The sequence below is a fragment of the Betta splendens genome, chromosome 5, assembly GCF_900634795.4.
Source record: "Betta splendens chromosome 5, fBetSpl5.4, whole genome shotgun sequence".
NCBI classification, from domain to species: domain Eukaryota; kingdom Metazoa; phylum Chordata; class Actinopteri; order Anabantiformes; family Osphronemidae; genus Betta; species Betta splendens.
Genome location: NC_040885.2, coordinates 4930016 through 4954204, shown reverse-complemented (window position 1 = coordinate 4954204; position 24189 = coordinate 4930016). Strand labels below are relative to the sequence as shown.

Genomic DNA, 24189 nt, shown 5'->3' with positions numbered 1-24189 from the left:
CCGGTAAAGATTGACAATAAATGACAAATGCATATATGCAGAAATAAATGTAATTAGTGTATGCTTGTATATCTAAACTTCATTTATTTACTAATTTAAACAATTCAGCATTTGTTTATGTGTTTTTTGTCTTTCTCTGCTAATTATGTAACATAGTTAACACTCACTAAACAATCTTTATACATATGTATTTACTGTACGGATCAGTTCAGCTTTAGACGGCTTAGGTTCACCTGCAGGATTAGCAGAAAACCATTAGACCTTGATGTGTTGACATATATATACATGGATACAGATATACTATTGACACTAATAGTTGTAGATGTGTTGCATGGTAGAAGCTTATTAGTCAGATTTGATAATGTATTTTTAAACATTTCATTCACTTCTCATCCCCCATAATGTTTTGGATCCATCTAGTGGTGGAAATCTGCTGTTGCTGTTGTTAAAGATCTGAGTTTATGAAGCTCAACATCAATGACTTTCTGCGAGCATTAAGCTTAAACCTGGCCAACGCAGCTGAGGACAGTGGGATCCTCCAGTAAAACAGTCCGACTTGAGAGCATTTACGTTAATACAGTTTTAATGGTATTGACTTTGGCTTAGTTTTAAAAAATGACTTGGCTGAGGCAGTTACTAAAAGCTCTTGGAGGAACGATCCCAAACTCGAGTCCAGAAGCTGAAGTTGGGTCCTGACTCTCGCATCCAAAACCCACAGCAGGTCCGTCTGTGATCAGCGCGGTGCTGGATGTGATTCACGTGGAAGAGGAACACATCACAAAGTAGGTTTTCCACAGTAACTGTATTGCCAAGTAAACAAGGCGGACAATCATATCATTCAACAACAATATGTTTGTTCCTCAGAGTTAGCCGTTTCCCCATGTCTTAAAAAAGTGAGCGATGACCAAACAGAATCGTCTACATACAGAAAAATATAGATTCAGGTCAAAAAGGATTGTAAATACTTACTAGTACTGTAGATAACAGTGAGGGAAGACAGCTACAACAGGGATCATTCACTGTCCTGGCACAGTGGATGCATTTAATAGGCCGGACATACAAAAATAAACCACAACAAAGCAACACACATATTGTACAAATAAAAAACCTGAAAATGTGTCCACAGAGCTTGATCGTCTCATTTTGCATGGTCACACTGCTGCTATATAGTACAGCACATGGTGAAACTGAAGAAACGCTGTGAGAGAGGGAGGAGGCATGGATGAAGCTGCTCATAACTAGAGTATTAACAATAAAGATAATATGTCACACTGGAAATGCCTTCCATGATAACATTAACATTGAGTGAAGATGAGATGGAGAAACAAGTGTGTGTGTGTGTGTGTGTGTGTGTGTGTGTGTGTGTGTGTGTGTGTGTGTGTGTGTGTGTGTGTGTGTGTGTGTGTGTGTGTGTGAGAAATGTTCGTGGTGTCACATACACACATGCCCCTGCACAAGGCAGAAAAAAATTCATCTGCTGGGGGCCATTTTACAAGTTGATGGAATATCCAAAAACAAAAGCTCTTAAGAATTGTACAAGTATAAAAAGCTACAAACATTAATAAATTACATCACTGACACATAAACACTTCACAAGGTGCTAGTAAAATAATTCTTCAGGATACTATAACTGGAACAAGAGGCTGGTCATAGAAACTTCAAGTGTTTTTTTTTTTCTTTCTAACTTTTATATAATTTTCCTCAAAGCTTCGTGTCTTGTTCAAAACAAAATCACAATACAATTAGCTTTGTGCATGTAAGGCCATATGACAATAAAATGTGTTACTTCTTCAGTTGTTTTCCAGGCAACACCTTTAAATTTAAGGGGAACTAAATTGTATATTTGCTATTAGAAAACAAAACAAAATCGAACAAAAACACTTTAATTCAAAAAAATGAGAACTATATTGTATAACCATATATATATTTTTATTTATTTATTCATCATTAGCAAAACTGGTAAAAATGTAGAATTAAGCTTATTCAGCTTAAATGGGAAAGAATACAAAAGGTATTAATTTAAAAGTCTATTTACAAGCTACATTCTATATACTGTACTGTGTCAAGCTGTAAAGATGCAGAGATGAAGTTGGTGCTGCCTGTGAAAGCAAAAGAAGAGAGAAAGTATCCCCATGTAATTGCAGACCAGACATGGATGAGGCTTATCATCAGCTCCAGGTCCCACGTCGTGTCACACACCGTCCACTAACTCCAAACATCTGGACACTTTCCTTGTGATTCTCTTCTTGTGCTTTGCAGTTATTCCATTACGACGTTTTATTCCAATCTTTGACTCGGCGTGAACAAATAAACATGATGGTGCTCTGCAAAGTGTTAACATAACCAGATAAAACGCACCAATCAAGTCATCATGCTCTATGATTCATGGAGAATCTTGGCTGGAGAAGGCAGGAAAGAGGCGGCTTTAACTGGCCACGCCAATGATAAGCTGCATCCATATAGCAGGAATTAACATGTAAAATCCCCCGACCCCAACCCAAGCGCACATGCAACTGAATACATGCAAGGGATACCTTCAAACTCTTGGAATGACTGCAATGTATTTCTACGTGACCTTTAAGTGACCCCTGATAAACTGACAGCTGTAGTAAAATGAGACATGTTCTCTTAAAAAATATTTATAGTAGGTTCTGTACACTTTAATATCTGAAAGTTATAAAGTATAAGTAGAGGCAAAAACCTATTTGAGTGATGTTCTTCTTAGAAATTGAAAAATGCATGATCTCTTCTCGCATTTCGTTTGAGTTTTTTTCCCATTGTAGGCTTTGATCAGTGAATGGGGGTGGGGGGAGGGACCCAGTCCTACAACAGTCCACTGCATGCTACAGGAGAAGCTTCCCGTTTCGATGGATCTTTAAAATCTTTCCGAGTCTCTGTTTGGCCGTCGCCATGCCTTTCTTTAGCCGTTTCGCTGTAAAAAGAACAAGGGAAGACAGGAGGTAAGACAACGGTACCGGTCCGGAACGTTGAGGTGACCTGTTTGATTAAAAACAGTGTCAAATGCTACAACTGAGGAATGTGAAATACTGATGTTAAGAAAAAATCAGTTTGCAGAACATCTCACTACCAATCAACATGCTTGACAGTAGTACAGACAACATACAAATGAACAAATGAATGTGGTAAGTACAAATGTGTCACACTCAGTTACACTGTACAAACGGTGTGTTACAAGGTGAGGCTAGACTGAGTTTATGTGAAGATGTGAGTCATCTGCAAAGAATAGTAGAATTCTATTTTCAGCTCTGTTATTAAAACTTTTATTTGGTCTGTCAAAAATAATAATAATAAATGTATGAAATATATTTAATATATTAATGAACTGACTGGACCATGTCGCTGACACAAAGCTCTGTGTAACCAGCTGGACTGACCTTTGGCGTCCGCTGACCCCGACCGGTCTCCCTTTGCGATGCTGCTGCTGTTGGTGCTAGTGGAGTTGGTGCTGTTGTTGGGAGACGACATAGACGGCCGCCTCTGGCTGAGGAACACGCCCGGGGCCATGGGCTGCGGGCCCGCTGGCGACTTGACGGTCCCGGTGCTGAACTCGTGGTCAGTCAGGCTGCCGTCTTGGGAGTCCAGATTGTGCTCCAGCGAGCTACTGTCCTGAGAGATTTTTGGGGGCTCCTCGATCACTATCGCCTTCTTTTTGGTGCTTTTCTTCTTTTTCTTGGTTTTCTGTTGCTCCTCCTATTGACACACACATCTCTGTTGAACACACTTACTGCAATGCTTACCGTCACTATGTGTGAAGATGCTGCTGTCACATACCTGGTGAGAAAGCTTTGCTGCAGCTGCAGCCAGGCCCGTTTCTATTGATGCCACTCGGGCTCCTTCTCTTGACGGACGCTCCTGTCTAGGAACTGAGGGTCCAACACGGGCTGTGGTGCAACGTACAGACAGTCAACTTTAAGTGATTACTGGGAAGTGTACAACTTTGCAGGACGATGAGCACGAAGCCGTTACCTGTGGGGCTGTACGGAGTGTCATCACTGCTTTTCCGTTTTTTTGATCTGGATTTAAAAACAGGATTATCCTCCTCCGACTCCAACGACGGGTAAACTAAGTCCAAACGACAAAGGGATTACGGAGACATTCATGTTTGCATCAATTGCACACGTATATCTGGTTTTCCTGCATTTACAATGATGGAAGCTTCCAGTGACAGTATCCAAGACAGCTGGGAGGCAGCTGTTGACTGCCCTATTCTCTCTCCTGCTCCCAGCTCAACCATTCCTTTCTAGCGTTTTAATATCTGATAATTGGGCGATCAAGATAAAAAATGGCCTGTTTACAAAAGAAGGAAAACATGTGTGTGAGAAATGCTTCTCGCTGGCCAGAGGATTCCAGAGCGAGGACGTTCGTGCAACGAACAACTAATTAGACACTAATTAGAAGTTCAAAAAGAATGTATAACAACAGTTCAGGACTTGTGTTAATGGCTAAGTAACAAGCTGGGAGGGTCCAAACGCTGCGTTTGGACCAGTTCACAAAGAAAAGGTTTCACAGCACAGAAGTGCATATTTGGAAAGGATGAACAAAAAATAAACATGAGCCTGATCATCTATTGCTAATGAAAAGTTCCAGCACCAATTTATAATTAAAGATCCACATGTTGATCCATCAGAGGCCGGTCTGTTAGCCTCATTGGGGATTTGTTCTGATGTTAAACACAGGGAGAAAATCAACAAGTCGGTGCTCACCGTAATCGGAGTCCTTAAAGCATGCATCCATGTGATCCTGCTCGTCATCGTAGTCCAGACTTTCAACGCTGCTGCTCTTCCTGGGTTTCTTGGGGAGACGCTTGCTGGGCCTCTTGCTGTTGTTGCCGCCTCCCCCCCCTCCGCCGGTCTTCTTGCCGCCCTGCGTGCTGTGTGAGTTGCTCTTTGACTGGCTGTTGTTTTTCGACTGGCTGTTGCTCCACGGCTGCTGCAAGCTGTCTGAAGACGACAGGTTAGCCATGGACAGCATGCCCTGAATGGCCTCCTGTGTGCTGGGAGATGCAGGTGGCTGACTGTAAGTACGTCAATAAGAAATACACAGAAACACAGCCATTACACAAAGGAGAAGAGTCACTGAGTGAAAGCATTTAAAGAAAAGGAAGTGGGTGCAGTTACAGTTCATCATGTAGGATATTAGGAACTAGAATTATTCTCCACAGACCGGAACTTGATGATGTCACACAAAATGTATTTACTTTGGGAAGCACTTATAAAAATCATTGCATACCTATTAAGTTATTAGCTGCTGAGCTGCAACCAGCCCACATTGCTGTAATAATCCACAGTCTCTTCCTTTCCTGTTTGCACAAAGCTCGTGCTTCAAAGCACCAGGACAATTTGAGAAATTAAGAAATTTCATTCAATGTTTTCTTTCTTTCTTTCATTTCTCATTTGTAGCTTTCAGTGTGGTGGAAATAGACCATCAAGAGCTGAAGCAAACAGCAAACAGCGAAGGGAAGAGCCCGGAGCCACGCAGCGCTTGATAGATTTAACGCCGGCTCGAGACAAACATTGACTTAACACAAACTGTTGACAGACTCTGCATAAATTGTTGCTTTGGTCGCTGGTTGATGTTTCTGCTCAAAGCTAAATTATAAAATTCAGCTTATTCATCCAATTATGTTGTTGCTAACTGGGCCATTTATTTGTCAGCAAGTCGCCTCATTAAGAAGCATAAGACCTAAAAATCATTTAGTGAGAAGGAAAAAGGTCCAGTGGGAGCCATTTAGAGAGTAATGGTGTAACCCAAGCGTGTTTGGATGTGAACGCTCCACATATGTTTATGAAAAAAGCAGGAAGTGGTGATGTCAGTGATGTGTGTGTGTGTGTGTGTGTGTGTGTGTGTGGGGGGTGCTTGGGCTGTACCTGTTGCTGTAGTCTATCCCTCCCACTTGCTTGCTGGCCTGGAGCAGGTCTAGAATCCCAGCCGAGTTGCTGCTCTTTTTCTTCACCTTGGAGTTGCGACCTTTGACCTCAGGCTTGGCCTCTGTATCTATGTGCAGAGTCTCTTCATCTGAGGAGTCCACACTCTGATTTTTGACAGACAACAACACAATGTGAGCCTGGTGTTTTGAGCAGTGGTTCAGATCTATGAGGATGCACCCACTGGCCATTTAGTCATCTAGTCTTGGATTTTGCTGAAGTAAACCACAGTTTGTTTCTCAATCTGAATAATCAGAAAAGCATTGCCAGGTACAGTAAAGATGATTTTACAGCACTAGTGAGAATTTTACTTGGCAAATGCTTGGTTGAAAAATACTGTTTGTTAAAAGCTCAGTGACAAAAGCCACCGAGGAAGCAGATCGATGCACTGATATGGATTCTGATATGAAGAGCTATATGAATAGTCCAGCACGTACCTTGGTCACCATTGGCTGGAACTTAGTTTTCTTGGCTGGCTGAATGGGTTCTCTGATGTCTGACAAAACTGGGAAGAAATCGGCCAAACACAAGTTGTTAATGGGAATGTTTTCTTATTGATCATAGTATTAGTATTCCAGTCATTAGTAGTGAATGTCAATATGGAACCAAATTAACAGAGCAATGACTCACACATGTCATTTTGTCTGAGCTTCTGTGATCAGACTGACTGAAACTACTAATTCTACTGCTACAGTAGCTTGGTTCCATAAAGCTGCATACACTCATTTTATTGGTCTAATTGGGTGAATCTAATGAGAAACATCTACGGGTCAACCAGCGTGTTTGGCTTTGTTGTTGTTGCTCGTGTGTTGCTCGTTGCACTGACATAGGCAAGTGTCACACTTCCTCTCCTTACAACACTGCCGGTCATTACAATCATACTGAGCCGAGGGGCAGATGTGATTCAGAAAGGTCCAATATCTTGAACAAAACCAGTTTAACCCTGTCTGTGGACAATAATTTGCTTAATACATTGGTTTTAACAAATGAGCGTACGTAAAACAAGACTGAACTATTTTCCTGACTTGGACTTGGAAAATATGTTTAGAGTAATAATATTTAATGACGATCACAGATTTCAGCTGATATTCCAGAGTCAAGATTTCAATGAGATGAAAGGGTAAATGAGAGGAATACCACACACTCACAGGACAGATCTCTCTTTACTGTGTTCTTTTTCCGTCGGATGGGGAATTCGTCAATCTTCAGCTCCCCCTCATCGGAAACGTACTCGTACTCGTCTCTCACTGGTTTGGTTTTGTCTTCCTTTAGGTTTTGCAACGATCCAAAAACACTTGAATTGGTCTGAGGTTTCAACATCTTGGATCTGTAGAGGAAACCGCAGGACAACGAGGGGGTGATACGAGGCTCAGCCAGGCTCTTACAGTGAGAAGTCCTTGAGTTAGCGCTAATGGATCTGGTGCTGATACTACATAGTTCTATAATCACCATAATATAAGACGTGAGATGGCCTCTGGGCTCTCCTCTGTGTTAAGCATTTCTATTACAATTCCAGCCACCCTGTACTTACCCAAGCATTTTCTTGTGGGACATGGTGAAGCTGAATCTGTCTTTATTGCTTGAAAGTGGTGTTCTGTCAAATTTACACTCCTCCTCCATTTTCAGCAGGGAGTCTGGTTTGCTATTCTGTAAGATAAGGAATTCAAGTGATTACACTAATAACCGTCATTTACAGGATCACACATAATTATCAGTGTGCACAGATTAATTTAATTGTTTTGGTCAATTGAAGAGGAAATTGTATTAGCATGTTTCTGCTATAACACACATTCTATACACGGTAAATGTTCTCTCATTGACACTCAACACACCTTGTGTTGCTTTTAAAACCGTGGTAAATAAACTACAGATGTGCTTTTGCTCATTTATCAAATTAGAGACGTAGTGCACCACGTCAACTAAAGCACAGCAGTAGTTACAAATATCATGTCCATCAACTCATTTAATATACTCATACTCATTTAATACTCATTTAATCAACCTGACCAGAAATACTAAGCAGCATGGTTGTAGAACTATGTTCAGATATGTTTTGTATGGGCTTAAAAACTACTTCATTATTAAAAATACTTTCATAATTCCGTTGGCACAGCTGGAACCTAAAGCCCAGTCTTAAAGACGTCTTAAGGGCCCCAGCAACATGTGGTCCCACATTGGACAGATGTCCAGTAACTGAAGCTGAGTTTTAGCTTTTGAATATTGTAAAAATGCAAATCATGGCAGCTTCAGGATCAGTCATAAACCTGCATCAGAATAAGACAGCACACTAGGTTCAAATGGCTCCAAATCATTTAAACAAATAAAGGAAACGTGGTGCTGGTCTAAGTAAATGACTCACATACGTTTATTGTCTTTAACGCACAGAAATCACTGTTCTGTAAAAACAGGAGGGAGTAATTTCAATGAAAATGAAATACTCCACTGTTAAATAGGCCAAAATCCTCCTGATATTAATCTCCGCAGATCATATTCACTTATGACATTTTCTAAACCAATTTAAACTAAATCAGATCTGCTGAGTGGAATGCCGAGCTGCTGCCATGAACATCACCACCGAGCAGACTGTATAATTAAGTGAAATCCAAGAACGTACATTTTCAAATATTCACCTTTCAATAATTTGTTTTTCTAAATTAAAGGCATGTGACACCACACTGAAACGTAGCACTAAAAACCAACCACATTCTTCTTTTTACTTGTTCTTAAATTGACATAACATGCAGTGAAGGCCTCACTGCCCTGCACACTGCTGCAGAGCCGTGTGAGGATGTGGTCTTCGCTGACCTTGGTTAACATCTAGAAGGGTCTCTACTGCATCTGCAAATGCTTTGCATGATGTGAAGGAGCCGCTAGCTGGACATCCTTGAATAGGACTGGAAACATTCCATGGCTGTTCAACATTGAAGTTTCCATGCAGCTAAAGGCCTCTAATGTCAATGTGTTCATCTAAATGACTGAAGGCTTTTGTCTTGTGCAAAAGCTTCCTGCTGTAATTCACCACTGAAGACAAGATGGTGGTGGGCTCTGAAGGGGATGTTTCCTTCAGTTGGTTTTACCATTTAGTCCCTAGACTCTGCTCTGAAGTGAACTTACCTTATACTTCCACTTAGCTTCCGTCTTGTTTTTATTCTGCTCCCTGATTTCAAACTTGTCCATGTTGTTCTGCTTTGACACCTCCTTCTCTGACATACTCAAGACATTCTTAACAGCCTGGAAACGTAAACAGTCATGATGAAAACAACAGCTAGAAGCAATCCTTCACACTAAAGTACCGCTTTCATCTGCTCACCTTTGTCTTCTTTGATTGATCCATTTTACTCAAGATGTCCTTTGCATGCGACTCGAGAGCTGCAAAGCTGGAGGGTTTGGGGGGCGGTGATGACTCTTTCACCCTCTTTGCTTTCTTCTTTCCTCCTTCTTTGACCTTCGGCACCTTGGGGGGTTTGGGGGCCTTGGGCATCTTTGGAGGTTTGGGAGGTTTGGGCGGTTTGGAAACCTTCTTCCTGGGCCTCTCCCTGCTCGGCGAGGGGACATGTGCCGGGGAAACGGGCTCCTCAGGCTCAGAGTGGGTGGAGGGTGGTTCCTCTACAGGCACCTTGATGCTGGGCTCACTCTTAATGGCTTTCGTTGCAGTCTAGAAAATTGAGTACATGAATTAACTGTCAGCCTAATGAACGTAGTTTCACTGAGCCTGGAAAGTTAGGACAGAATATTATAAAACATGTATTAAATAAACTATACACGTTACCAATGTGTCTCAGAAGAGTAGATGTAGATGTAGTGTAAATGCTAATGTTTTTTAGTATTGTATTGATGGTCATGCATATGGACAAGCATGAATGGGCATTTAGCTGTAATTAGAATACCTCCGACAGTCTGATCTCTTTGGCAAGATCCTTAATTAGCTGTGATGGTTTCATGTTCTCTGGAAGCTCGTCTTCATGTTCCAACAGGGCCTGTCAGAGAGAAAAGCTGCACGGTCTTTACTTTTAAAAAGGCAGAAGGGCAAGTGACAGTGGAAAAGGATTAGAACGTGTCCCCACCTGTTTCTTTGTCCAAGCTCTGAAGGCTCCATTGATAATTTTGGCACCGTGTATCAGATACGGAGCTGGTTGCTTATTTGCTTTGTGTAAACCTACAGAGAACATATGCAAATGTTACCATTAAATAAATTGTGACCTCACTGAGTCAATTACCTTTAAAACTGTCACAAATTTGCATTGGTTTGTATTGGAAATCTCTGTTTTGAAACATACATACAAAAGGTCCCAGTCTAAGGCGATCAAACTAACACTTCAGGAGCAAGTTTGCGGTCTAGAGTCCATGAAAGTCACAGCATGCAGCCTTTTGTCATGCTTTAGAATGCGTTGCCTCCATCAGTCAGATGAGTGACTGGCCACCTCAGAATATTACATTTCCTGACATCTTTTTCTTGCTTCTGTCCAGCTCTGCTACAGTATGAAGCAGCCTTTTGTTCATGTCTGATCTAGGCTTCCTGGTTTTGGTTTTCATCTTGTTGTAATCCACATGAAGTATATTTCCTGGGGCGAGGTTGACTGTGATGCACATTCTCCACTTCCTGTTGTAATAATGTGAAAGGCTTTAATAAAAGAACCCACCCGTCTTCATCCTGTAACACTTCGATACAGGTGTTACGTCAGTGGTCTTAATGTTCCTGAGCTCTCCATGCTTGTTGCTTTCTTTCTTATGACACTGCAACTTAAAAAAGCTTGTTGCATCTCCATTTACAGTAACAAATGTGAAAGTGTAACGTTTGCATTTTCTTGAAAAAGCAGAACGGCCTAGGCATCAGGCCATGTGAGGTAACAGCTGCCTCTAGTCACTGGGGCTTAGAATCTCTGTGTGGGATCGTTTAATTATAACAAAACAAAGCCTGTTTCATTTCAAATCAATAGCTGTGCATTACAGAGTCAAAGATGACATCATTTCATTGCTGGTCAAATATCAAGTACTCATTGTGTAACATTCATGGATTCTTGATTCAGATATGATTATTTGAGTGTTAATAAGCATCTGATAACATCCATCCATCATGGGGACGGCTCATCAGGGGGCTGCTGGAGCCATCCCTGCTGTCAGGGGACACATATACTGTATAGAGGGGTCACCTATGCATCTCAGGCCACACACACACGCACGCACACACCCCATCCACAGTTAACCTGACTGTATGTCTTTGGGAGGAGGCGTGAGCACCCTGGGAACCCGCACAGACAGACTCCTGCACCTTCTAGCTGGGAGGTGACAGTGCTAACAAATGCACCACCACGCTGCTCAGTCTGATAAGACAGCAGTGGTATTTGAACTTGAGCAGCCTGTCAGTGCCATCTCATGGAAAAACATGAACACTGATACATTTCGGGAAATTTTATTTGAAATCTGCATGCAGCAGACACACTGATGAGTCCTTTGATTAAACCCAAGCCTGTGTGCTTACGAAACGATTTCCTCTATTGTTCCAACAGACTGTGTCTCCTCATGACTTCACTCCCTTCAGCTCTGGCTTTTGGAAGACCTGTGAATCCGGGCTGCTGCAGCTACGGCCACGATTTACATATTAAGCTATGCAAACTCAGTTTTTTTGTTTTTCATTATAATGTGAGTTTAATGGCATTACAAAAAATAGGTGCAGAAGTGAAGCTAACTCACAGCCAAAACAGGACATTTTTAATAAAACATCACCACAGAAGTAAAGATATTTCCTGCTAAGAAAGGGCCGACCTGACCTCGAAGTTAAAAAGAGTAATGGTGCACTTTTGGCAAAGCATTGTGGATTAGAAGTAGTATGAGCCGCACACAACAGCAATCTGGCTTCACATTCACATACACAGAAAATGGTGGAAACATAAACAATTCTGCCGAGCCAGCTGAGGGAAGTTAAAACACGGGCTCGTAATGGAGCAAGTGATTCTAGCTGGGCCAAATCTTTTGAAGCTAATCATCTGTGAACTCGGCGATCCACCGAATTAATGACTGAAATAATATTAGAGCATCCAGCTCATCTGCGCAGCAGACACGCTCTTAGTGTGCGGCTTGGGGAAAAAAGGCCTCGCTGACAGTGTTTGTGTTTTCTCCGCTTTCGTGCATTCTTCTGGTTAAATGAGGATGTTAGCTTACGTTAAAAGACCAAATACTAGAGCAAGAGTCAAACGTGTAAATACAAAGTGATCTAAGACTTCACCTTTGAATCGCTCCAGGAGGTGCCGTCCCACATACCAGCACGCCGTCTCAAAGTTTGGGAATGGGGTGAGAGTTTTGACCTTTAGCCGCTTCTCAACTTCATACGCTCTGAGGGAAATAAACCAAATGATTCAGCTACAGCTTTGTGCAATTCATGAGGCTTTTTTGAAAATGAAGGATTCATAAACAGAGCGGTGGAATTTGGAGCTAAAAACAAGTCCTATAGTAAATGAGGACCCAGTGGAAATAAGCGAGCACTAAATTAGCACATGACTGATGCTTGATGAAAACAAGTGGTTCAAACCTCATCTGCATCTCCACGCTCAGATTGTGAACAAAGTGTCCAGAGAACGCCAGGCAGTCGACCGGCGTCAGTATTGCATTGATCCAACCTGAGGAGACGAAACAAGAACAAAAAAAACTGTGGACTTTAAATGTGTCATGATATGTCAGGTGTATTTCACTTTATTTTATTTAAATAGCAGTTTAAAAATATTAATATGCAATTAAACACATTTATTACATAGGTACAGAAAACTGTTCAATCTGCATTTGGTTCCATAAATAATCACCAGCATAAACAAATGGGAGCTGATTTTGGTTTAGTAGATTAAAAATATACTCTAATATTTCAGATTCCAGTAATTTGGGTAATTAAAAAAATACACTTGGTTATTAATACATGCATCATTTCTTTTAATGATTAGTAGAAAAAAATATTATGTCCAAACAAACAAAAATATTTTGAATGTTTAGTGATCAACTCCTCACACTGATGAAAGCTGCCTAAACAGATGTTAAACGTTTTTGGTTATTAAGAAATTATCAAAACATATAAATCAGCTCATTCTTTCAAACATTCTGTCAAAAATACTCTGGATGTTCTCATCAACATTTTGTACAGCACATGTTTAGAAATTGAGCTTTGCAATAGAATATAAAAGTGATAGTTTAAGCCAAACTAGAGGGTTCCACACTCAGAGTCAGTCACTTTAACACGGCTGTGACTCCACAGTTAGGGTTAGGGTCCAGAGGCACACACACACACACACACACACACACACACACACACACACACACACACACACACACACACACACACACACACACACACACACACACACACACACACACAGCTCCTAGCTGCGGCTCTGACCTGATGGGATAAAAAGTGTCTGGCCTTGCTTCAGAGTGCACTTGTAACACTTGTCCACCTGGTCGGCGAAGAACATCTCGCTGTGATTGGACGATGATCTCCAGCGCTCGTACAGAGAGAGGTTGGCAGACGTGGGCTTGATGAGGAAGAAGATTTTCTCTCCCTGGAAACACAAACACAAACACAATCAGCTTTTCTTGCATCATCATCCCCATCAGGCGTGCCAGCCTCTCTCTCCTCACTGTGACAGACCTTTAGGACGTGATACCACACAGAAGCGCCGCCACACTCGATGTGAAAGTCCGTGTAGCTGTCTTTGACACAGATGAGACAGTATTTGGTGACTTTAGGCTTCCCCAGCAGAGCGTCATCAGGCCAGTAGTTCTCTACCCAAGACAACCGGCGTACAATCTGTGGACTTTCCACTATACTGTTCATCCTGTGCCAGAGAAGCAAAAGAAAAGAATGAGCACCATGACATTTCCAGACTGAAATCTCACTAGTGACCGCAGCACCATCAGACACACGGCATACCTTGTTTCAGAGAACTCCAGGTTAATAACGTTTAAAACTTTCTTCCTGTTTGTACTGTAGTAGTAATCGACAAACTCCTTGAGCTTCATCTTGCTGTCCGTCTGTTTGGTGACGTCAACGACGTCCACGCTGACATCAGGACCTGAGGCAACAGGAAGGACACAAAAAGACAAGCTGAAGGAAAACAAACTGGCCAGGTACATGTAGTTCTGCAGAAGATTTAGAAAAAGTCTACAAAATAATGCTGCTGATATGTAACAAATGACGTTATCCCTGAACAGCTCAGCTCATGGGGAACAAGGAGCAGAGGCGCCCCCTGGTGACAACCAAGTGTTGTTGTACTTTTGTCTTGTGATTCGTTTATTATGCAGACATAGCTTCTGTTTTAATTGGCTTAGTGATACATTTTAATTGTTGATTCATATTATGTGGTTGATCTTATGACTAGAACTTTTGCACAAGCATCCTATGTTTTTTGTATTAGAATATTATTCTATTAACTTCATTTGAAAAGTAAATGACAAACCAATATGAAAATAACACTGTGATTGTTCTCTAATTTACAAAAAATTGTAGATTTAGAGAAATTCTCTACTATATGTTAGCTATGGTGCTACTCACTGCAATATCTTGCTCAAGAACACATCTGGCACTAGACATAAGATTGAACTGGGGACCTCCTGCCTTCCAAGCCAATGCTCTACCTACTGAGCTACCAGGCCACTAATAGCAGCTATAACACATTAAAATAAATATTACAGTATCTACTGTCATATGCAGTTACAGGAGAGGCTGTTATCACAGCAGTAGCTCAGTACTGTAGATACATCGGTACTGGTAGTATTACTTAAGGTAAGACCAGCAGTAAGAGTCAGTACAATGACTGTGGTGTTAATGCCAGACTTACTGTGTTACAGTATTAGCAGTTTTGTTGTAGTGGATAAAAAAATACTAAAAATACTATGTACAGTACTTGTACATAACTTGTACACATTAAATACAGTGTGTTAGGTACAGTTGAGTCAACCCATCTTCAGTATCAGGACCACCAGTAGCTGTAATGGTAGGAAGCTGGTGATTACTGGTCCTTACCAACGTAGTTCTCCACGTCGCTGATGTAGAAGGTGGGGGCTGGCATGGACAAGGCCAGACCATCCTTCTTCTGAACCAGGATGGGCTCGTTGAAGCCGTTCTCCTCCAGATAATCCATGGTCAGCTGACCCCCGCTCAGCTTCACCACCACATCATCCGCACTGTGCAGCACACACACACACAGAGTCATGCATGTACAGCCATGACAGCGGATCTGAATCTGTTATAGGACAGTGCCCCCTAGTGGGATCATCAAAGAGATTAGACTAGATTGTTTGTAATAATTACACATCAAAACACGTCTTCACCTTGGAAAAGTCCTACTGCGAAGCTCCTTAATGAAAACCTGACTGCCGTTCTGAACCGCTTTGATATCTGTGCTTTGCCCCGTGTCATGTTTGCTCCAGTTCTTTTTCTTTTTCACTGAGGATCAGAAGAAGCAACACACGCACACACACACACACACACACACACACACACACACACACACACACACACACACACACACACACACACACACACACACACACACACACACACACACACACACAAACTAATCAACACTCAGTTCCAGCTGTAAGAATGAGAGTGATACACATACTGTCAGAGGCATGTGTGATACTCACATGTGGATTTACCATGTGTCTTCTCACAGTTCGGACAGTGATATATGTCGATATCTGGAGCGTCATCTTCATCCACCCCAACACAGCTGGAACAGAAGAAACAGAGGAGAGAGTGAAAAACAGGTCTCTAGTTGTTTTACCAAGTTTTCACCTCACCTCTAACAGCTGGGAAATGTGTTGTTGTTATAGATTATTTCCACCACTCAAACTTTAATTCCTTTCTTGATTTATCAACAGGCTGTTTGACTGATTGATAATTGTGAAAACAAATTAAAACATTACATTACTAAAACATTACACTGACATAAATAAGGAAATTGTTCTTTACCTCTTTCAATACCAAAACCTCGGGACACACAGACATTGGTGACACTTAAGTGAATTCAATTCAATAAGAAGCTGTTTCCACTGTGGCACTGTGTTTGACAGCTGTTTCTGCTGCTTGTGTTAAATGCAAAAACACTACTGCACTAAAACGTAAACATTAAAACTATTACTGAAGATCTGTCATATAAGAAGCTTCATGCACGTATTTTAGCCGTAAAAATGGACTGGAGTTTTTTTCTCATACACTCACTTCACAGACCAGCTTAACTGCATTCTGGAAGCATAACTACAATCATGTTTCACTGTGTTCGGTCCATGTGACCTCAGGACTAGAAGCCAGCATTGCTTTAAAGACTCACTGACTGACTGACTGTCAGTACCAGTGAAAATCTCTTTAGCTGTTGCTAAACTGAACAACTGAATCATTCAAGTCAATGTTAGGTGAATATTTTTGTACCTGCCTCAAACTGTGTGTTGTTACTTGTAAGTTATATAAGTATATAAGTTATATGTCAGTGTTTGACACTGAATCTATAAGCACAATACACATTTACTCAGGCATTTTGTGTCCAGTAGAACACGAGGTGGTTGTTGTTGCAACGCCCAAAACTTCATGAGTGATGATAAATAGCAGTCGTGGTATAAAGCAGTGGCATCACTTTGAAGCCTGGTGGTTTGAAAACATCTGCCAGCCCTCTGTTTCACACAACAAACAGATTCCTCCCATTAGGAGTCGCTGCTCCCAAACTGAACGAGCAGGGAGTTTCCCACAGCGTTTCCTTCTTTCCCCTGGGAACTCCAGAGCTTCACGTCCCAGCCGCCTCTGGCCTCCACTGTAGCCAAACGCAGGTGTATGTGGAAAAGCCTGTTTATGATCTCTGAGAAGCGCCAAGCTTTGCCCAAGCAAACCCGCGACCATCAGACGGCCACTGGCTGACACAACTGAACGAGGGGCAGCGTGCCACCTGGTAAGCCAAGAAACAGACCACAAGAGGCATGAGACATCTTTTGTTTTTCCTCAGTACTGACAGTTCTTCACACACGTCACAGCTTCAGTCATTCTGCCAACAGGTTTCTATGAATTCACAGCATCACATCACATGGACTTTAATTCTTCTACTTTTAGTATTGATTTAATGAGTGTGGATGTATTTTAAACCTGGGCCCTGGGCTAAACCACACTCAGGGCTTTCATCATCCTTCTGCAAATCTAAAACTGAATTTGAACTTTTTTATTACTCCTCTGTGTAAGTGCAGCACAGCACTGGTTCAGTTTGAACACTAGGATAATAAATAGTCCCTAATGCCCATTCATTGCAGATTGAAAAAAGCCCAACATTAAAGCAGGAAGTCAAGGCACATGGTGTTGTCAATAGATCCTATATGTACTGTATAATACCAATATCTCATTGTTGTCATAGTGGATATATTATTATTATTAATGTTATATATCATTATGTTATATAATTTACATAGTTAATGTAGAGTTACTTTTCTTTTGGTACTTATTTTCTACCTAGTGTTACTCAAAGCGCTTCAACACAAACACACACATTCACACACCTGTGACAAAGCTGTGTCGTCAAGGCAGGAATCAAACAGCTTTACCTCTTGAGCCACTGCCTCTTCGCAGAGTAACATAAAGTTAATTCCCTAGATGATGTCTCTACACAAATAAACTGTGATTACAAATACATTTTTATGGGGAACTTAATTGTAACCTGGTAATGCTTTAACATAATGACGAAACTGCAGGTTCAGGATGTAACGTAACATAAAAACAATAATAATAACTTCCATCCAGGTACATACCAGGTTTCTATGATTGGGTTCAGGTGGGTTGTTGTGGGTCAGACACTCATCCAACACACATCTTTCTTACACTTACTAAGCCTAAACTAAAGTGCTGTTCTTGCCTAAATCCAACTTAAAAATCCAACACAATATAATAGGAATTGGCTGGTTATTTATGTTACCGCTACCATTGTACAGTGTAGTACTGCTGTTACTGTGGTGAAGATCCTGTTGCATCCACACCAACTTACCTTCTCTTTTTCTATCTATGACATAACTGCACCTATCCTAAATCAAATATTGGATATACCCCCCCAAAGTCAAACTAATTGAAAATAAATAAATAAATAGCACAGTTTTGCACAGCTGTGCATGTTGCTTTATGCCTCGAGTGTAAATGATTTAATAAATATTTATAAACATGATTTAGTCCTTAGCCTGTAAAGACTAGGCAATATTAATGAATAAAATAATAAAATATAACTGTTGATATATAACCATCATGGGCGGCACCGTGGTGCCTCACAGTGAGAAGGTCCTGGGTTCGATTCCCGGGGAGGCCCTGGTGCCTTTCTGTGTGGAGTTTGCATGTTCTCCCCATGTCTGCATGGGTTCTCTCCGGGTTCTCCGGGCTCTCCGGCTTCCTCCCACGGTCCAAACATATGCATTAGGTTGATTGGTCACTCTGAATTGCCCGTAGGTGTGAGTGTGTTTGTGAATGGTTCTCTGTCTATGTGTTGCCCTGCGATGGACTGGCGACTTGTCCAGGGTGGACCCTGCCTCTCACCCAAAGGCAGCTGGGATAGACTCCAGCACCACCCGCGACCCTGCATAGGAATCAGCGGTAGAAGATGGATGGATGGATATAACCATCATGTCATGACTAGACCTGCAGAGCTATTGTACATGTTGTTTAGTTGTAGTGTAGTATTTAGTGACACAGTTTCTGTAGTACATTTTCAAAGTACATGTAGGTGACAGTAGATGATGATGATGGGACATGATACACTGGTACTGGTGATAAATATCAAGTGTTGGATCAGTTGTTAGCATAAACACATAATATCATAGATCACTTGACGCTGCTTCCATAAGTAGCAGCTTGTTTGTTATTCTGTATAACTGCTCTTTTGAACAGATACTAAACATTATTATTGTCAATTACAGTGTCCTCCACCATTCCAAAGTATGCTACAAAAAAATCTGAGTGTAATGTATTTATATGTGATTTTCTCTTACTTTTGATGTAGTTAACAACCAAGAGGATATTATATCACATGTGCTGCACCAGTTCATATGTTTCTCCCTCTAGCAGCCATCACACCTCCTCCTCTAACTTGAACTCAGACGCTCCAGTGTATTTCACTATTTGTGTGGTTAATATGAAATGTGGATATGTGATTGCCGCTCAAACAATTTAACCTTGCTGGTTAGAGCACATTATCATTATTGTATTATCATTGTCAAGTATATATGATAATTACCTTACTGTCTTCTGCTAATTTTTGCCCGATTTGTTTAAATGTAATAATGAGCTGTCAGTTGAGGCACATCGAATCATTATATTCCACACTTTGTTTAACATGGAACAAGCTGAAATGAAGATAGAGTCAGTGAGGCATGTGACAGAAATAATCTGACGCTAATCTTAATAACATAAACATTAGATGTGCAGCTCAGAGAGGAGATATCTCAAAACCAAAACTACCCAGCATCACCTAAAAACCTGAACCAGATACCAGAACCAAAACATACTCATACAATTTCCATTTTGTTCATTGTCCTTTACTGGTCAAGTCAGCTGCTTCTGTGTTACACTGCTTTTGCAGAAGGCAGATGTTTGCTTCTGTGGCCAGTGTGAGGAACCAGCCATCAAACAAAACCCAGAGCACTGAGTGCTACGAAAAGATGCTCAGACGAGACATTAGCAGTTATCAGAATGTGTCACGACAAGTAAACTAACTCCCACCCATCCAGTCACAAGCAGTACAGGTGGCTGTGTAACCTTTGACCTGCTGGATGAGCCATAGCCAAATGGCTGCTACTGCTACAGGCAGAAGAAAACTGAACGCTGATGTAATATTTGACTAGTGGCAAAGAAATGGCCAGAAATCACTTAGGACCTCCAGTCGACACTGAACACCCTAAAACGCTGTCACTTAAACCATCAGAGCAGCAGGCCTCTGTTGAAACCGCACTGATGGCAGCTAGCAGGTGTCCAGAAACTATGATAAACACATTCCTTTTAGTCAAACAGCTGTGGCTGTGGTTTGTTTTCTTTCATATTCCACAGGGAGCATATTAGGAGCGTAGTGGTGTGTGCTGAATCCATATTGAGTTCATACATGCAAATAATTTGATACTTACAACTACATTTTGTGTTGACATCCCCCAAATGTCAAACATTTAGTGCTGAAATCAGAGCTCCGTTCGAAGAGACAACACTGTTACATGTGACATCATAAACAAACCTGAAAACTACATCTTAAGGGTTCATTGCACCTCAGTCAATCCATGACTCAAGTGAAGCTCATTGTTGCAGTTCTACTATGAACAAGGACATTTTTGATTATGTCCTCAGTGCATTAACACCTGCACTGACTGGTATTACAATAGTCTGCTGTTATAGTAACCAGCACCCAGAGACGCCATTAGTTTCTTTCAAACTCTTCTGATCCACTTGGAATTCTCTAAAATAAATCTAGTCCATCAGTGGAATACAGATATGCAACTACCAGACCTTCTGGTACTTTTAGTTCACAATGTCCTCCTTCTGTTAAATATATAATAATAAAAAAAGGGTAAGTCTGCCACTTGTCAGCTGTTAGAGCAGACACAGAACCAGGCCCAGGCCTTAATAACAACACTGGCAAGTAACTGAATACACAAAACTATATTTACTGAGTATTAAGTGTGCTTTCAGACACTTGTATAAGTGACATTACCTAATGGTCAGGACCAACTAACCCTTCATGTTACTAACAATAAGCCCCAGTGACAGCAGATCGCTGCAGGGCAGGACACAGCTCAGGCCTAAAGCCTGCTTGTCCATCTTTCTGACTCAAGGTTTTTAATTAGCAAATTAAGGACTGTGTGTTTTGTTGTGTGCTACATAATCACATTGTAAAGAGTTATTAATCACGTTTTTATTCATTATTCATATAATGAGTAAGTATAAAGTGATGACAGTCACAGGGAGACAGCGCATCATTAGATCAGTGTTCTCTGACGTTTGATAAGCAAAAGGATATCATCAGAAGCTGCGAAAAGGTACTGTAGGTATAAAAACCTGGTGTCGTTTCGATATCTGGGCCAAAAACCTGTTGTCGTCTGAAAACTAAAATATCCCATAAGTGCTGCACTGGTTCATATGTTTCCTCCTCAAGCAGCCCCTCACCATCCTACCTCATTCTCCAACTTCAACTCTGAGATGAATTTTACTGATATTTGTGGTAGATGTAGGGCTTTCAGTTAATATGATCTCCTCATGCATGTGTTGTGTATGTGTGTGTGTTCAACAGTTTCACAGTCAGAAGACAGGAGTTTAACTTAGCTGGTACAAGCGACTGGAGGTTAGAGGACAAAACTGGAACAAGGAAAAAACCCCAAAGGGCACGATCTGAATAAGGTCAACTGTTTTATATTTATTACCTAAAACTACACCTGAAATGAAACACAACTACGCATGCAACAGAGCAGGTTCCTCTCTTCCAGTCCCTCTTTAAGTTTACTACTGGCCGTTAACGGTACTGCAACAAACAAAACTACAAAAACTACAGTATTTCCAGTTCACTACATTACAAGGTGTATGTAAAACGGTGGACAAAATACCTCCAGGAACATACAGCAGTGCCAGACGTGCTACAGTCTTATACACTTAGAAACTGGCTGAACGATAGCATTAAATGGTTTGAAAACCGCTATTCTCAAACATGTTCTCTCAACATCCCACATAGTGACGTGTAGGAGAATTTTAGTTACTAAGGATGAATGAGGACTTCTTATTTCTCTTGGCGTTACTTCAGTCCTCTGTTAATATTTGAGTTGAAATATTACATAGTGGCAAACATTTAATGAGGGTCTTATTTGTTACATAATCAATGACTACGACCACGATATGAGCCAAGCAGCACTTTTGTCATTGATTTTGTCAATACATACGTATTTGCGTATTCGCCTTCTTCACCGAACTTGGTAAAAACAAATCATTGTGGTTTTAGGAGCAGTTAGCTTTTGAAGTGCTTCCTGATCAACAACAGCTGGACACAACTGGATGCAGCATCTTCAGAGTCAGTCACTTTAACACGGCTGTGACTCCACAGTTAGGGTTAGAGTCCAGACACACACACACACACACACACACACACACACACACACACACACACACACACACACACACACACACACACACACACACACACACACACCTGTTTAGACTGAGAACAGAGCTGCTCTGGCCTGACACACTCAAGGTAAGACGTGTGAACATGCTGCTGCGCGCGCGTCAGAGCTCCACGCTACACACTTCAATGATGGTGATGACACATGAGGGACACAATACAACTCGATCATTTCTATTTTTAAAGATATTGCAGACACGACGGGAGGCCACGGTTTAAGCCCAGCGTTTAATTCGCTGCTGGGGGAGGAGGAGGGAGGGGCAGTAAAGGGTTAACGTTCAGGCGCGTAAATGCCCACAGCTCCGAAACGAAACACGATTAAGAAACGATGAGTTCCCGGTGAGACGCCCGGAGAGCGGCCGAGTAGCGTGAAACATGGCAGCACAAAGACGCGCGCGCGGGGCCACACTCCCGGTGCAACGTCCGCACACACAACATGATGATGACAGGGATTTGGCGGAGATCAGCGCAGCTTATTGCGCGGCGGGGGAAAGTGGCGGACGATGAACCGTAACACGTTCCACACAAAACAGCAGAACGCTGACGCCCAGCTCCATGTTCCACGCGCAGCCGTCCCGCTCGAGCCCAGAGCGGCCGCCGCGGAGCGCAGGCAGCCATGGCCGCTGCTCGGCCGAGCGGCTGGACGCTGCGCGGCTGGGGCTCACGCGGGGGTCGTGATTTGGACCCGCACTCCGCTCAAACAGCCGCTCGGAGCCGGAGCCAGCGTAAATGCAACAACACATGAGCCGCGAACCGGCCCAAAAGCAGCGCGGAACCCGGACGAGCGGCGGCGGAGCCCAGGCTTCTCCCGCTGCCGTCCGCGCTCAGCCGCGAGTTGGGGCGATGCGGGGACGGTAAATGCCCGCCAAGCGCATTAGGAGACGAGCCCCGAACTGAATCGCGCCCATAAAGCAGCGTAGCTTTTATTACGGCTTTCGGTTTTGTGTTATATGCGAAAAATGTCACAACCCTGCTCGGCTGGATCTAACTCCGCCTTCTTCTTCTTCTCCAAGCGGCCTCTCTTCAGATGTAGACGGGCGACGGAGAGCCACAAAGCTGTCAAACGCACCGAGACCTCGCCATTTTTGTTTGTTTTCCACACATGCAAACCGTCACAAAAGCACCAGGCTGAAACAATCCGGCCTTACCTGCCGTGGAACCAGTCCTTGCAGGCGTCGCACTCGATCATAAACTGGGTTACGTCGTAAGGTAATCTGCAGATGCAATATACTGGTACAGTCGCCATGTTCAATTCACAACTACGTCGGGATAGACTGGGGGGGCTGCAGGAGGAACAACGTCCTGCAAACAATATGATCCAATATGATCTTCCCCAGAAAAAAAAGAGCCAGGGGCAGTCCCGCCGGACACATGAACCTAAACGCACGTCTCCATCACACCGTGGCCGTGGTCGCGTTCGTACGGAGCGCTGGACACGACGGAGCCTCGGCGGAGCAGGCTTTCGTGAAATGCATTATTATTATTATTACTATGTGCATGCCCCCTGGTGACTGTACGGCACCGAGGCGCTCGTGTTAGGAGCCGGAGGAAAATGCCAAATAAATAAATAAACGCATGTGAAAGTTACGTCAGGGAGCAGGTTTAACGCGGCGGAGCTCAAATCAGATGAATGAATGGATCAATCAACATTCAGTTATTAGCGCTTGTGGTTGTTTTTTTTCCTCACGGCACATGAAGGCAGCAGCCTTCATCCGACGCTGAGCGCGAGCGTCATCATCGGCCCGCACAGCTTATTGTTGGGAATGAAGACTCTTTAAGGATCCACCGTCCGCGTCGCCATGATCAGATTCTTATTACATAATTTCTTAATAGGCGTGGTAAACAGTATTTAACCAAATTAATTTCTATTTATAGTAAGTCTATGCAACACTCAAATATCATGTTTTTTCTGCTTTCCACCGCAACATAATTATCATCAGCAGATTGTTATGGAGCTGCGGATATCTGAGCTCAACGAGTTCAACCATAGCAATTTATAGAAGAACCGCAACAGATCCAATTATGTCTACTAGAGATGAAGATCATATAAGAGTCAAAAGCTCAAAAAAAACTGTCGGTTTGAAAATAAAATA

At 42.2% G+C, this 24189-nt stretch overlaps 1 protein-coding gene across 1 annotated transcript; it reads right to left on the bottom strand.

Moving 5' to 3' along the window:
* Positions 1-783: 783 nt before the first annotated feature.
* On the bottom strand, positions 784-23559 carry phf2 (PHD finger protein 2). The gene is made up of 22 exons (XM_029149958.3): positions 23245-23559; positions 15576-15661; positions 15258-15372; positions 14950-15110; positions 13858-13999; positions 13576-13762; positions 13324-13486; positions 12472-12559; positions 12169-12275; positions 10010-10101; positions 9833-9922; positions 9256-9600; positions 9060-9176; positions 7477-7592; positions 7094-7272; positions 6383-6450; positions 5889-6052; positions 4725-5035; positions 3988-4083; positions 3793-3902; positions 3396-3711; positions 784-2932 (listed from the first exon to the last, which is right to left on the bottom strand). The coding sequence occupies exons 1-22, from the start codon at positions 23340-23342 to the stop codon at positions 2844-2846; spliced, it is 3240 nt and encodes a 1079-aa protein (XP_029005791.1). The 5' UTR covers positions 23343-23559; the 3' UTR covers positions 784-2843.
* Positions 23560-24189: the final 630 nt, after the last annotated feature.

What these genes read in the sequence shown, in the direction of transcription:
- phf2 (XM_029149958.3), bottom strand. Translation starts at nt 23,342, where the DNA reads ATGGCGACTGTACCAGTATATTGCATCTGCAGATTACCTTACGACGTA. An exon ending in AAGAGATCAGACTGTCGGAG is followed by an intron (nt 9,601 to 9,832) that starts GTATTCTAATTA and finishes TCAATTTTCTAG; the next exon opens with ACTGCAACGAAAGCCATTAA. An exon ending in TCCCACAAGAAAATGCTTGG is followed by an intron (nt 7,273 to 7,476) that starts GTAAGTACAGGG and finishes TTTCCTCTACAG; the next exon opens with ATCCAAGATGTTGAAACCTC.